Genomic DNA, 14,422 nt, shown 5'->3' with positions numbered 1-14,422 from the left:
CTAGAAGGCACAGGTACTACTATTCCCATTTGCAGATTATAAAATTAAGGCTCATGGCTGGATGCAATAGCTCGCACTTGTAATCCCAGCACTTTGGGAGGTCAAGGTGGGGGAACTGCTTGAGCCCAGGAGTTTGAGACCAGCCTGGGCAATACAGCAAGACCCCATCTCTGATTTAAAAATTAAATTAAAATTTAAAAATAAAGACTCAGAGAGACCAACCTATTTATGTCATGGATTGAGCCCCTTCCTCAAGGAGATGGCAGAACCAGACCCTGACTGGGGCCTAATTCCCAAACCCTACCCTGTTTGCCCTTGAATGGGAATGCTAGCCACATCCAGGTCCTTTTTTTTTTTTTTTTTTTTTTTGAGACGGAGTCTCGCTCTGCCGCCCAGGCTGGAATGCAGTGGCCGGATCTCGACTCACTGCAAGCTCCGACTCCCAGGTTCACGCCATTCTCCTGCCTCAGCCTCCTGAGTAGCTGGGACTACAGGCGCCCGCCACCTCGCCCGGCTAGTTTTTTATATTTTGTAGTAGAGACGGGGTTTCACCGTGTCAGCCAGGATGGTCTCGATCTCCTGACCTCGTGATCCGCCCGTCTCGGCCTCCCAAAGTGCTGGGATTACAGGCTTGAGCCACCGCGCCTGGCCCACATTCAGGTCCTTAATGCCCAGATGGGCTGTGCTTGCCTGCGATGTGGATGGGAATGACTCATTACCACGTAAGGGTGCTCCCTGCCCCACAGAATGAGAGGGTGACTCTGCCATTGCCACATCATGGAATGAAACCGTGGGACAGCCACCACCATGCCCCCAACAGCGTGCACAGCCACATCCCCCAGACACCACCCAACACGTGGGGCGGCGACCCCAGAGGACATCTCCACATGGTGTGGGAGTGTGGCCACCACCTCGACACTGCCTTACAGTGAACCTCCGTGACCCACCCCGGAAAACTCAAGAGTTGACATCAGCATGACATTGCTGTAAAATCTTAACATTTCAGAGCTGGAATGAATGATAAAGTGTTTCTAAACCAGTGTTTTCCAGCCTTTTTCGAGTCATGGAGTATATACGTGCATACTGTATGCACCGAATTCACACTACAGTAAAGAGACAAGGTAGCACGTGACCAGTTGCAGAGGAGGGCAGGCAATGGGGGGCAGGGGTGCTCCAGCCACCCAGAGGTCTAGAACGTCAACACTTCAGCTCACCTGAAACCCTGAGGCACACCCGTCCGGACTGCCCTAGTCCTGCCTTAACCTGCAGCAGTTGTTCTTCCTTGCTTTGCTTCCACAGTTCCTGTGGTGCAGCTGTTTGCACCCCATCCACTCCTCTGCAACCTTCTCATTATAAGTGGTGAAGGTGTTTCCCATTTGAGAGTATTACAGCGTTGTAATCAGCATCCTTAAACTGTGCACACGTGCGTGCATGCAGCACCAAAGCACACTTACTACATGAAGTGGAACTGTGGAGTCATGGGCTGTCACATTTTAAATGTAGTAGGGACTGCCAGATTGCTGTCCAAATGACTGCACCAATTTCAACCCTATCAGCACATAAACATGTTTTTTTTCCCCAGAGCTCGGCCCATACTTAGTATTACGGAACAGTTCAATCTTTGCAAATCTAATCACTGCTCTACAAATTTTTTGGATCTAACTCCAATCAGTCCACATTTAAAATTTTAATTGCTCTTTTCAATATTTTTTTTCTCTTTCCTGTGGACATGTAAGCTACACAAAGGCAGGGATTCATTGCCTGTTTTGTTCACTGATAAATGCCCAGCACCTAGAACGGTGCGGAGTACACAATGAATGATTAATCAGTATTTGCTGACTGAATAAATAAACACTGATATGCTGCAAAATTCAAAAGGTGCAAGTAAATTTTTTTTATGTCTCCTGTTCTGCCTGTTCCCCCAGTCACTCAGTTCCTTTCTTGAGGGCAACTCATATTACTACTTTCTTGTGTGACTTGGTAGAAGGACTGCACAGACACAAGGAAATACCTCTATGTTGCCTAAGCTGGCCTCAAACTTGTGGGCTCAAAGATCCTCCTGCCTCAGCCTCCCAAAGTGCTGGGATTACAGGAGTGAGCCACCGTGCCAGCCTGCCTGTATTGTTGTTATTATTATTATTATTATTTTAGACGGAGTCTCTCTCTGGAGGGCAGGCTCAGCTCACTGCAACCTCCGCCTCCCAAGTTCAAGCAATTCTCCTGCCTCAGCCTCCCAATAGCTGGGATTACAGTTGTACGCCATCATGTCCAGCTAATATTTTTATTTTTAGTGGAGACAGGGTTTTGCCATGTTGGCCAGACTAGTCTCGAACTCCTGACCTCAGGTGATCCACCTGCCTCAGCCTCCCAAAGTGCTGGGATTACAGGCGTGAGCCACCATGCCCAGCCTGTATATATATATTTTTAACATAAATGCATGTGGGCTTTATATACTGTTCTACCCTTTCTTTGCTCTCACTTAACTATATATGTTGACAACATCCACCGTCTCTGATCAGCTCAAATAAGACTTTTATGTCTCCCCCTCTTAGAAGGTTGTGGAGGAAGCCAGTTTTCCTATTGTCTCCATTAGTCATGCTGAGTTTGGCTTTCTGGGAGCACCCCTAGATGTCAGGGAACCACAGCATTGGGCAAAGGAGATTCATAGGTGCACACGGAGGACACAGCCAGCTGCATTGCTCCACTTCACATTTCCCCAGCACCCACCAGAACAGGTGCAAGGTGTCAGGTGTCCCGTCTGAGCGAGTAGGTGAGAGGTGGCCGGAAGCCAGGCAATCTGGTTTCTATTTTCAGACCTGCCCATTGACTCACCATGACCGTGGGTAAGTCCCTCTGAGTCCCTCTGTGCTCTCAGTTCTCTGTGTAATGGGCATAATTATGCCTATCCCAATATACTTAAAAGAACTGCATGAAGCCACACCAGGAAATGCCTTGAAAGAGAACGTATGTCCTTGGACCATTACATGCTTCAGCCCATAAAAGACAATTAACAGGGCATTTCCCAAAGGGTGGTAAACAAGATGAATTTTTTTTTTTTTTTTTTTGGAGACGGAATCTTGCTCTGTCTCTAGGTTGGAGTGCGATGGCACGATCTCAGCTCACTGCAGCCTCCACCTCCCGGGTTCAAGCAATTCTCCTGCCTCAGCCTCCCAAGTAGCTGAGACCACAGGCGTGTGCCACCATGCCCAGCTAATTTTTGTATTTTTAGTAGAGACGGGGTTTCACCATGTTGGCCAGAATGGTCTCGATCCCTCGACCTTGTGATCCACCTACCTCAGCCTCCCAAAGTGCTGGGATTACAGGTGTGAGCCACTGCACCTGGCCAAGATGATTTTTTTTTTAATGATTCTCACAGGAACCTTTTTCTGAACAGTTAAGAAAGTATGTTAATGTGCATTAGGAAAAAATGGCTCAGCACATCAAACCTGTTATTTCATAGGTGTAATATGGCTTTGAATTCACAGTAGTGCCTAGGAGGAAGTTGAGTTTATTTTAGCCAAAAATAAAAAAGTGAGATGATGTGGTGTTATCTATTAAGTAAATAATGATACAAGTGCTACATGGATTTAGCAAAAAATGCAAAAGTGGTATACAAATGATCAATGCTTAGGAAAACTTCGAATTAGCAGGTAGTTAGAGGGAAATAACAAAATCAAGTTTATAAATATTTATATGAAATACTCATTTGAAATATTTCTTTTTAGTATTTATTTATTATTTTCTAGACAGTGTCTTGCTCTGTCACCCAGGCTAAACTTGCAATGATACCATCATAGCTCATTGCAACCTCCAATTCCTGGGCTCAAGCAATCCTCCCACCTCAGCATCCCTAGTAGCTGAGACCACAGGCACATGCCACCACACTCAGCTAATTTTGTAGGTTTTTTGTAGAGGTGAGGCTCTTAATATGTTACCTGGGCTGGTTTCAAACTCTTGGACTCCAGGGATCCTCCTGCTTCAGTCTCCCAAAGCACTGGGATTACAGGCATGAGCCACCACGTGTGGCCAGGTTTCCTTTCCTTTTCCGTCTCTTCTCTTCTCTTCTCTTCTCTTCTCTTCTTCCTTCCTTCTTCTTTTTTTTTTTTTCGGGGGGGGATGGGGTTTCATTCTTGTCGTCCAGGCTGGAGTGCAGTGGTGTGATCTCGGCTCACTGCAACCTCCGCCTCCCTACCAGGTTCAAGTGATTCTCCTGCCTCAGCCTCTGAGTAGCTGGAATTACAAGCACCCATCATCATGCCCGGCTAATTTTTATATTTTTAGTAGAGACAGAGTTTCACCATGTTGGCCAGGCTGGTCTCGAACTCCTGACCTCAGGTGATCAACCTGCCTCAGCCTCCCAAAGTGCTAGAAGATTACAGGCTTGAGCCACTGTGCTTTGCCCCAGGTTTCCTCTTATTTAGTGCAAATATATATCACATAGTAAATCAGAGATCAGCAAAATTCTTTAAAGTACCAGATGGTTAATATTTAAACATTTAAAACATATAGGCCAGGCACAATGGCTCATACCTGTAATCCCAGCACTTTGGGAGGCCAAGGCAGGAGGATCACTTGAACCCAGGAGTTCAAGACCAGCTGGGCAACATGGCAAAACCCCATTTCTACCAAAAAATAAAAAAAAGTAACAAAAATTAGCTAGGCACGGTGGCGTGCACCTGCAGTCTCAGCTACTTAGGAGGCTGAGGTGGGAGGATAGCTGGAGTCCAGAACACTGAGGCTGCAGTGAGCTGTGATTGTGCCACTGCACTTCAGCCTGGATGACAGAGTGAGACCCTGTGTCAAAAATAATAATAATAATAATAAATAAAAATTTAAAAAGAGAAAGGCTCATTTTATACATTTCCTGCACCAAAGCTGGTAGCAACCATTTTTCTAAGAAGCCCTGGTTCTTTTAGTCAAGAATGGTATTTAGAGACCAAAATCTTGGTGCTGGAAATGCACATAATATTTGAATTTATAAATAGAAATTGTGTCCAAAGTATGCCCTGGCTGCTCTAGAGATCCTGACAGCTCCCCTAAAAACTCTTCTTCATTTTTCTGGCCTGGACACTAAACCTCACCTGTGGCTCCTACACCTGGCCAGGTGCTTGAGAATAAAGAGTCAGTCATGTCCTCTGGTTGCCTTTGCAGAGGCAGAAACATGCAAGATTTTTCAATACCCAGAGTCAAATCCACTTTCAGGTTAACCTTCAATTAACTTTAAAAATCCAGTTACCAGAAACCATATTCCCTGGTAATCTTGGATAATTGAGGTTTTGCTACAAAAATAAGTATAGGGGATTTTAATGAAAGAATCTGACCTGCAATTTACAGGAGTCACAAAGTCTGATGTCCACATGAGCCAGAGCAGCTAATGAAAATGAGTAAAGAGGGCTGGGTATAAGACAGCATGGAATGGGAAGAATCGGGGTGAACTGGGAACACGTTAGCCATCCAAGGAGAGCAGCTGCTAGTCAACTCTAGCAGAACATGGTCACGCGGGGACAACTGTCACATCTTTCTGACTTTTCAAAAGATGAAGAAAATCCACATTTTAAAAAAAATGGGAAATCTCATCATTTTGAAATGGCAATGGATTAAAGTCTTTTGTTAAAACTTAATACTGAGACATAATTTACATATAATAGAATGCATCCATTTTAAGTATATTGTTTGATGAGTTTTCACGAGTGTGTGCATTTAATGAACCACCATCCCATTCAAGATCTAGAATATTTTCATCATCTCCAAAAGGCTCCCTGTACAACTTTCAGTCAACCCAACTAACCCAAGGCGCAGATACTTACTGATCTGCTTTCTGTCACAATAGATTAATTCATCTTTTCTAGGGGTTCATATAATGGAATTCTATAGTATGTATTCTTATGTGTTTAGCTTTTTACTCAACATATTTTTTATATACGTCCATGTTTTATGTATCAATAGTTGGTTCCCTTTTATTGTTGAATGGAATCCCATTATGGATATGCCGTAATTTATTTATTTCTTCCCCTGTTGGTGGATGTGTAGATTGCTTCTAGGTGAGGGCTATTATGAATAAGTGAGCATATATGTACAAGTCTGTGTGTGAACGTATGTTTTTCTCCTGGATAAGTAAAAGTGGAATTGCTGGGTCATATGATAAGTGTCCATTTAACTTTTTTTTTTAAATATAGAGACAGGGTCTTATACTGAGCCAAGGCTGGCCTCAAACTCCCGGACTCAAGCAATTCTCCTGGCTTGGCCTCTGAAAGTGCTGGGATTACAGGCATGAGCCACTGCACCTGGCCTCCTTAACTTTATTATTATTATTATTATTCTGAGATGGAGTCTCACTCTGTCACCCAGGCTGGAGTTCAATGGCACAATCTCGGCTCACTGCAACCTCCACCTCCTGGTTCAAGCGATTCTCCTGTCTCAGTCTCTCAACTAGCTGGGATTACAGGCATGTGGCACCACTCCCAGCTAATTTTTTTGTATTTTAGTAGAGACAGGGTTTCACCATGTTGGCTACAGGGTCTCAAACTCCTGACGTCAAGTGATCCACTCACCTTGACTTCCCAAAGTGCTGGGATTACAGGTGTGAGCCACCGCGTCCGGCAACTTTATAAGAAACTATATCAAATTGCCTTCCAAAGTGACTGTACCATTTTACATTCCAACCAGCTGTGTAGGAGAATTCCAGTTGCTACATATCCTCACCAACACTAGATACTATCAGTCCTTGTAGTGGGTGTGAAGTGATATCTCATCGTGGCTTTGATCTGCATTTCTCCAGTGACTAATGATGGTGAGCATTTTTTCGTGTGCTTATGGGCCATTCATATTTCCTCTTTTATGTTGTCTATTCAAATCATTGGCCCATTTTTTGCTGAACTGTTTGTCTTATTATTTAGTTGTAAGAGTTCTTTATATATCCTGCATAGAAATTCTTTGTCAGATATATGTATTTCAAGTATTTTCTCCCAGGAGCTTGCTGTCTCGTTCTCTCAACCATGTCTTTTGAAAAGCAGATTTTAATTCTAATAAAGTACAATTTATAAGTTTTTTATGATTCATGATTTTAGTGTCCTATCTGAAGATCTTTGCATATCCTAAGGTTCCACAGATTTTCTTCTATGCTTTCTTCTGGGTGTTTTATAGTTTATTAGGTCTATGAACCATTTGAAGTTAGTTTTTGCATATAGTGTGGGGTAGGAGTTAAGATTCCCTTCAAAAAAATATGGACAACTGTTTGTTTAAGCATTTTTTGTTGAAAAAATTACACTTTTTTTTTTTTTTTTTTTTTTACATTTTAATCTTTCTTTTAAATAGAGACAGGTTCTCACTGTGTTGCCCAGGCTGGTCTCAAACTCCTGGGCTCAAGTGATCCCAGTACTTTGTTGGCCCAAAGAACCGGAAGTACAGGTGTGAGCCACCATGCCTGGCCAAGACTACACTTTCTTCATTGAATTACCTTGGCAAATTTGTAGGTCTATCAGAGCTCCCTAATCCAATGATCGGTAGATCTATCATTACACCAATACCATACTGTCCTGATAAATGCAACTTACAGTAAGTGTTGATATCACATAGAAATGTCTTTCAACTTGTTTTTATTCTTCGTAAGTTTTTTAAAATTTTGTTTTGACGTGTGTATGTGTGTGCACGTGTACACATGCATGTGTGTCTGATTCTGTTTTGTTTTTGCTGTTTTAGCTCTTTTGCTTTTCCACATAAATTTTAGAATCAGTTTGTCAATGTCTACAAAAATTCTGCTGGGATTTTGGTTGAAATTGAGTAGACTCTAGAGATTAGGAGTGAGTTGACTCTAGAGGTTAATTGACATCTTAACCATATCGAGTCTTCTAATCCATGAGCATGGTATAGCTCTCCATTTATTTCAACTTTCTTTTCATTTAAATGATTAAAAATCAGACAAGGTGCCAAGACAATTAAATGGGAGAAAGAATAGTCTGGGTGCTGGGACAAGTGGATGTCTACAAGAAAAACAATGAAGTTGTATTCCTATCTCACACTACATACATAAATTAATTCAAAATGAATCAAAGACCTAAATATAGAGCTGGAACTATAAAATCCTTAGAGTAAACATAGAAACAAATCTTCAGGACCTTGCATTAGGCAATAGAGTCTTAGATATGAAACCAACGCACACACACAAAAAAGAAATATAGATAAATTTGGCATCATCAAACTTAAAAACTTCTGTTCTTCAAAGGACACCATCAAGAAAATAAAAAGACCACACACAGAGAAGGAAAGAAAATGTTTGCAAGTCCCGCCTGATAAGGGACTTGTGTACAGAATATATAAATAACTCTTGCAACTCAGTAGTAAAAAGATAAATAGCCCAGTTAAAAAATGGTGAAGGATCTGAATAGACATTTCTCCAAAGAAGATATAGTGGCCATATAATGGATCTAATGGCCAATATATAAGCCTATGAGAAGATGTTCAACATCATTAGCTATCAGGAAAATGCAAACTGAAACCAACATAAGATATCACTTTACACCCCACTAAGGTAGCTGTAATCATTTTTTTAAAATGGATAATAAGTTTTGGAGAGGATATGGAGAAATTAGAACCCTTATACAACGGGTGAAATTGTTAAGTAGTGCAGCCATTTTGGAAAACAGTCTTGTAATTCCTCAAAATGTTAAACACAGAATTACCATCGGACCCAGGTCAGGAGTTCGAGACCACTTCTAGGTATATACCCAAGAGAAATGAAATCTATTTCTACACAAAACTTATACATGATCATTCACAGTAGTATTATCATAACAGCCAAAAAGTAAAACCAACCAAACTATCCATCAACTGATGAATGGATAAATAAAATGTAGTCTCAACATAACATGGGATATTATTTAGCAATAGAAAGAAATGAAGCACTAATACATGCTGCAACATACCTTGAAAACACACTAAGTAAAAGAAGCCAGTCAGAAAAGACCGCATATTGTGAAATTCCATTTTTTGTTTGTTTGTTGAGACTGAGTTTCACTCTTCTCACCCAGGCTGGAGTTCAGTGGCACGATCTCTGCTCACTGCAAACTCTGCCTCCCGAGATCAAGTAATTCTCCTGCCTCAGCCTCCCGAGTAGCAGGGATTACAGGCACGCGCCACCAAGCCCAGCTAATTTTGTATTTTTAGGAGAGACAGGGTTTCACCATGTTGGCCAGGCTGGCCTTAAACTCTTGACCTCAAGCGACCTGCCCACCTCACCCTCCCAAATTGCTAGAATTACAGGCATGAGCCACTGTGCCCAGCCTGCAATTCCGCTTTTATTAGGAGTGTCCAATCTTTTGGCTTCCCTGGACCACACTGGAAGAAGAAGAATTGTCTTGGGCCACTCATAAAGTGGACTAACACTAACAATAGCTGATGAGCTAAGAAAAAAAAATCTCATAGTGTTTTAAGAAAGTTTATGAATTTGTGTTGGGCCACATTCAAAGCCATCCTGGGCTGCCTGTGGCCTGCGAGCCACAGGATGGAAAAGCTTGGTTTATATGAAACATCCAAAATAGGCAAATCTAGAGAGAAAGAGAATACATAAGTGGTTTCTGATGGGGAGGAGGAGGGTGGAGAGAGGAATGAGAAATAACTCCTAATGGGCATGGAGTTTTCTTTAGGGGAAATAAAGATGTTTTAAAATTGATTGTGATGATAGTTGAACAATGTGAATATACTGAAATCCAGTGAATTCTACACTTTAAATGGATGGATTATATGACATGTGAACTATATCTCACTGAAACTGTTAATTAAAAGGAGGAATTGTGCTGGGCATGGCGGCTCACACCTGTAATCCCAACACTTTGGGAGGCCGAGGCAGGAGGATTGCTTGAGCCCAGAAGTTTGAGACCAGCCTGGACAACATAGTGAGACCACCCCTCCCCCACCCCCACCATCCTGGTTTTGACAAAAAATAAAATAAAATAAAATAAATTAGTTAGGCATGGTGGTGTGCACCTGCGGTCCCAGTTACTCAGCAGGCTAAGGTGGGAGGATCACTTGAGTGCGGGAAGTCAAGGCTGCAGTGAACTATGATCTTGCCACAGCACTCCAGCTTGAGCAAACAAAAAGCAATACTGGGCCAGGCACGGTGGCTCACGCCTGTAACAGCATTTTGGGAGGCTAAGGTGGGCGGATCACTAGAGGTCAGGAGTTGGAGACCAGCCTGGTCAACATGGTGAAACCCCGTCTCTACTGAAAACACAAAAATTAGCTGGGCATGGTGGCACACACCTGTAATGCCAGCCACTGGGGAGCCTGAGGCAAGAGAATCACTTGAACCCAGGAGAAAGAAGTTGCAGTGAGCTAAGATCATGCCACTGCACTCCAGCCTGGACAACAGAGCAAGACTCTGTCTCAAAAAAAACCAACCAAACAAAAAAAAGCAATACTGTGCTAAGAACAACAAAGAAGTTTTGCACACCCCATACAGCTGATGAGTCAGCCTTTTGCAACCTCTTATTCAGAAGGGGGATGTTAAGAATTGGACATATGAATAGCATTTATGTGTCTTTTGTCAAAACAGTAAGTAGAGGCACACACAGGGCTGCGCTCCCAATTATCCACAAGGACTCTGGGCTATATGAGCCAATATCAGGAAAAAATTTGCCCCTGAGAGTGAGCAGATGTTTTGTCTCATAAGAAAACCGAAACAGGGCCGGGCGCAGTGGCTCACGCCTGTAATCCCAGCACTTTGGGAGGCTGAGGCGGGCAGATCACCTGAGGTTGGGAGTTTGAGACCAGCCTGACCAACATGGAGAAACCCCGTGTCTACTAATAATACAAAATTAGTTGGGCATGGTGGCGCATGCCTGTAACCCTAGCTACTCAGGAGGCTGAAGCAGGAGAATTGCTTGAATCCAGGAGGTGAAGGTTGCAGTAAGCCGAGATCGTGCCATTGCACTGCAGCCTGGGCAACAAGAGCAAAACTCTCAAAAAAAAAAAAAAAAAAAAAAAAGAAAAAGAAAGAAAGAAAACTGAAATAGTTTCCCACATTTATTGTTTTTGCATTTACTACCAGGAACATTTGCCATGAGTTCAGGGCCAATGTATAGTCAGCAACCTGTGACACTGAAGCATGACAATTGGTGTGTCTCTTTCTGCATGCACACATGGACTCAGTCTCTACTTGACTTGCTTGGATTGGGTTAAGCTGTACGCTGATTCAATCCCTTCTCCATAAACGGTGTATACATTCCAAACACAGACCATCTATCACCTTGGGGGTGAAATCTGACCAGAACATCATAAAGTTGTTTGCAGCACTTACTTTTATTTGGCTAATGACCCAAGGGGCCAGACTAGTTTGACGCTCAGCCAATACTCAACACACTTCTGCTATTTGCCTACCGTTGTAACAACTTTTGCTACACGTAATACTGTTTAAACATTTTTCTTTAAATCAATTTCCCTTTTTTTACTTAAGCGCATTTATGAACATAAAGCAAAAGTCAGTACCTCTTGCCATAAGTAGAAGGTGGCTCTTAAAAATAAGTAAAACATTTTACTTATGTAAAACATTACATATGTAAAACATTACATTTGTAAAACGTCTTACTTATGTAAAACATTACATATGTAAAACATTACATTTGTAAAACTTTTTACTTATGTAAAACATTACATATGTAAAACTTATGTAAAACATTTTACTTATGTAAAACATTATGTAAAACATTACTTATGTAAAACATGTTACTTATGTAAAACATTACTTATATGAAACATTCTGTGAAAACAGAGTGTTGCCCATTCTAACTAGATACTGTTGTCTGAGCCTGAGGCCTCATTGTTAAACCTGGAGATTAGAAGGGTTGGAGAGGTGTTAGGACCTGTTGGTACCAACCTGAGACTGAGAGGTGACAACGTGTTGGCGGCCCTCACTCTCAGCACCTCCTCGGCCTCGGCACCCACTCTGGCCGCGCTTGAGGGGCCCTTGAGCCCGCTGCTGCACTGTGGGAGCCCCTCTCTGGGCTGGCCTAGGCCAGATCCAGCCCCCTCTGCTTGCAGGGAGGTGTGGAGGGAGAGGTGCCTGTGGACGCCAGTGCGAGTTCCGGGTAGGCGTGGGCTTGGTGGGCCCCTCACTCGGAGTAGCCAGCCAGTGAGGGGCTTAGCACCCAGGCCAGCAGCTGCAGAGGGTGCGCTGGGTCCCCCAGCAGTGCTGGCCCACGGGCGCTACGCTCAAATTCTCGCCTGGCCTCAGCTGCCTCCCCACGGGGCAGGGCTTGGGACCCGCAGGCTGCCATGCCTGAGCCTCTCCCCCCTGCCATGGGCTGCTGGGCGGCCCGAGCTTCCCCGATGAGCAGGGCCCCCTGCTCCATGGCGCCTGCTCAACCATCCAAGGGCTGAGGAGTGCAGGCACACTGCACAGGACTGGCAGACAGCTCCACCTGTGGCCCTGCTGCGGGATCCACTAGGTGAAGCCAGCTGGGCTCCTGGGTCTAGTGGGCACTTGGAGAACCTTTATGTCTAGCTAAGGGATTGTAAATACACCAATCAGCACCCTGTGTCTAGCTCAAGGTTTGTAAATACACCAATCAGTACTCTGTATCTAGCTAATCTAGTGGGGACTTGGAGAACTCTTCTGTCTAGAACTCTGTGTCTAGCTAAAGGATTGTAAATGCACCAATCAGCACTCCGTGTCTAGCTCAGGGATTGTAAACACACCAATCAGCACCCTGTCAAAATGGACCAATCAGTTCTCTGTAAAATGGACCAATCAGCTCTCTGTAAAATAGACCAATCAGTTCTCTGTAAAGTGGACCAGTCAGTCGGATGTGGGTGGGGTCAGATAAGGGAATAAAGCCGCCGACAGACAGACAGAGGCAACCCGCTGGGATTACTTTTCACATATGTTGTGTTTTCACTCTTTGCCATAAATCTTGCCACTGTTTACTCTTTGGATTAACACCCAGACTTTATGAGCTGTAACACTCACCACGAAGGTTTGCAACTTCACTCCTGAAGTCAGTGAGACCACAAACCCACCAGAAAGAAGAAACTGCGGACACATCTGAACATCTGAAGGAACAAACTCCGAACACACCAACTTTAAGAGCTGTAATACTTACCGCGACTGTCTTCGTTCTTGAAGTCAGCAAGACCAAGAACCCACCAATTCTGGACCCAAGACTTTCTCCTTGACTAAATCAGAATAATTACATGAGAATAGAAAAAGGTAAACTTTTACATTCTAGAGGCCCTTGTTTCTTCTACGACTACCTATCGGAACCTAATGTGATGTTCACCTATGTGGCTTTGGGGTGCTAGACTATACAAGGCAGACGAAGCCCTGGTTCTTTACACATGCCTGGGTCATGGCAAACATTTAGTATTTTGATGTTGCTCTTGTAGTTGTAATTATAATAACTGTTACTACTTTATTATTTCAGAGCAGGGAATAGACCTTCTGGGGAAAGTTGGGAGTGGGGTTAGTCTATGAACATCCTCTTAAAGCCATGATGGCCTGAGCAGGCACATAGAGTTTAATTCCTATCGGAATAGAATTGGAGGTGGGGCACAGTGACTCACATGAACCTGTAATCCAAGCAGTTTGGGAAGCCAAGGTGGGTGGATCGTTTGAGCCCAGGAGTTCGAGACCAGTCTGGGCAACATGGCGAAACCTTGTCTCTTCTGAAAATGCAAAAATTAGCTGGGCGTGGTGCCATGCGCCTGTAGTCTCAGCTATTCAGGTGGCTAAGGTGGGAGGATCACCTGAGCCCAGGAGGTGGAGGTTGCAGGGAGTCAAGATCATGCGACAGCATTTCAGCCTGGGTGACACCAAGAGCCTGTCGAGAGAGGAGAGGGAGGGGAGAGAGAGAGAGAGAGAGAGAAAAAAAAAAAAGAGTTGGAGAAGAAAGCAGAGTTGGAGAAGAAAGCACTTCATGCTTTGGCCAAGACCCCTTTTGGGGAAGGAAGGTGAGAGATGTTACTGTCTCAGATAATTGGATCAGGAGTGAACATGCTTGGGCAGATTTAACATCTCTATTTAGATGTAAAGGTCTGACCTACATCTGGATATTCGGTGGAGTGCCAGGCACTGTGCTGGGCCTTGTCAGGGATATAGAGCTGCTACCCTCAGGGGACTTTCGATCTCCTGGGAGAAGCCACAGGCACAAGAAACTAGAACACAGGATAAAACAAGGGTCAATTTATTTTACTGTGAAGCTTCTTATAGGTGCAAATGTCAGGCATCCAATTTGAATATGCATAAGTAAGAAAGAAAATATGTTGGTTCCCGTATCTGATGAGGCCAGGAATGAATGGCTTCAGGCATGGCTGGATCCAAGTGTTCAAATGGTGATGTCAGAAATTTCTCTCCATCTCAGCTTAGTAGGCTTAGTTAAAAGTGAGGTCTCTCCATTAGTTATTCCAATTTAAACTGATAGAATTGAGTCCT

The 14,422-nt window shown here is 43.6% G+C and overlaps 1 protein-coding gene across 3 annotated transcripts in view; it reads left to right on the top strand.

Moving 5' to 3' along the window:
- Window positions 1-14,422, top strand: part of SCNN1B (sodium channel epithelial 1 beta subunit) — an 87,194-nt gene that overhangs the window by 35,760 nt on the left and 37,012 nt on the right. For 2 of the 3 annotated variants that reach the window (XM_009196153.4, XM_017953254.3), the window contains exon 1: window positions 13,063-13,201. The exons of the other annotated variant lie outside the window; for it this stretch is intronic. In XM_009196153.4, coding sequence (XP_009194417.2) covers window positions 13,186-13,201 — 16 coding nt within the window. In that variant the 5' untranslated portion in view covers window positions 13,063-13,185. Of the gene's footprint in view, window positions 1-13,062; window positions 13,202-14,422 lie in introns of those variants that run through there. 3 annotated transcript variants of the gene reach the window in all.

Source organism: Papio anubis, chromosome 18 (genome assembly GCF_008728515.1).
Source record: "Papio anubis isolate 15944 chromosome 18, Panubis1.0, whole genome shotgun sequence".
NCBI lineage: Eukaryota > Metazoa > Chordata > Mammalia > Primates > Cercopithecidae > Papio > Papio anubis.
This window is presented reverse-complemented; position numbering and strand designations above follow the sequence as displayed.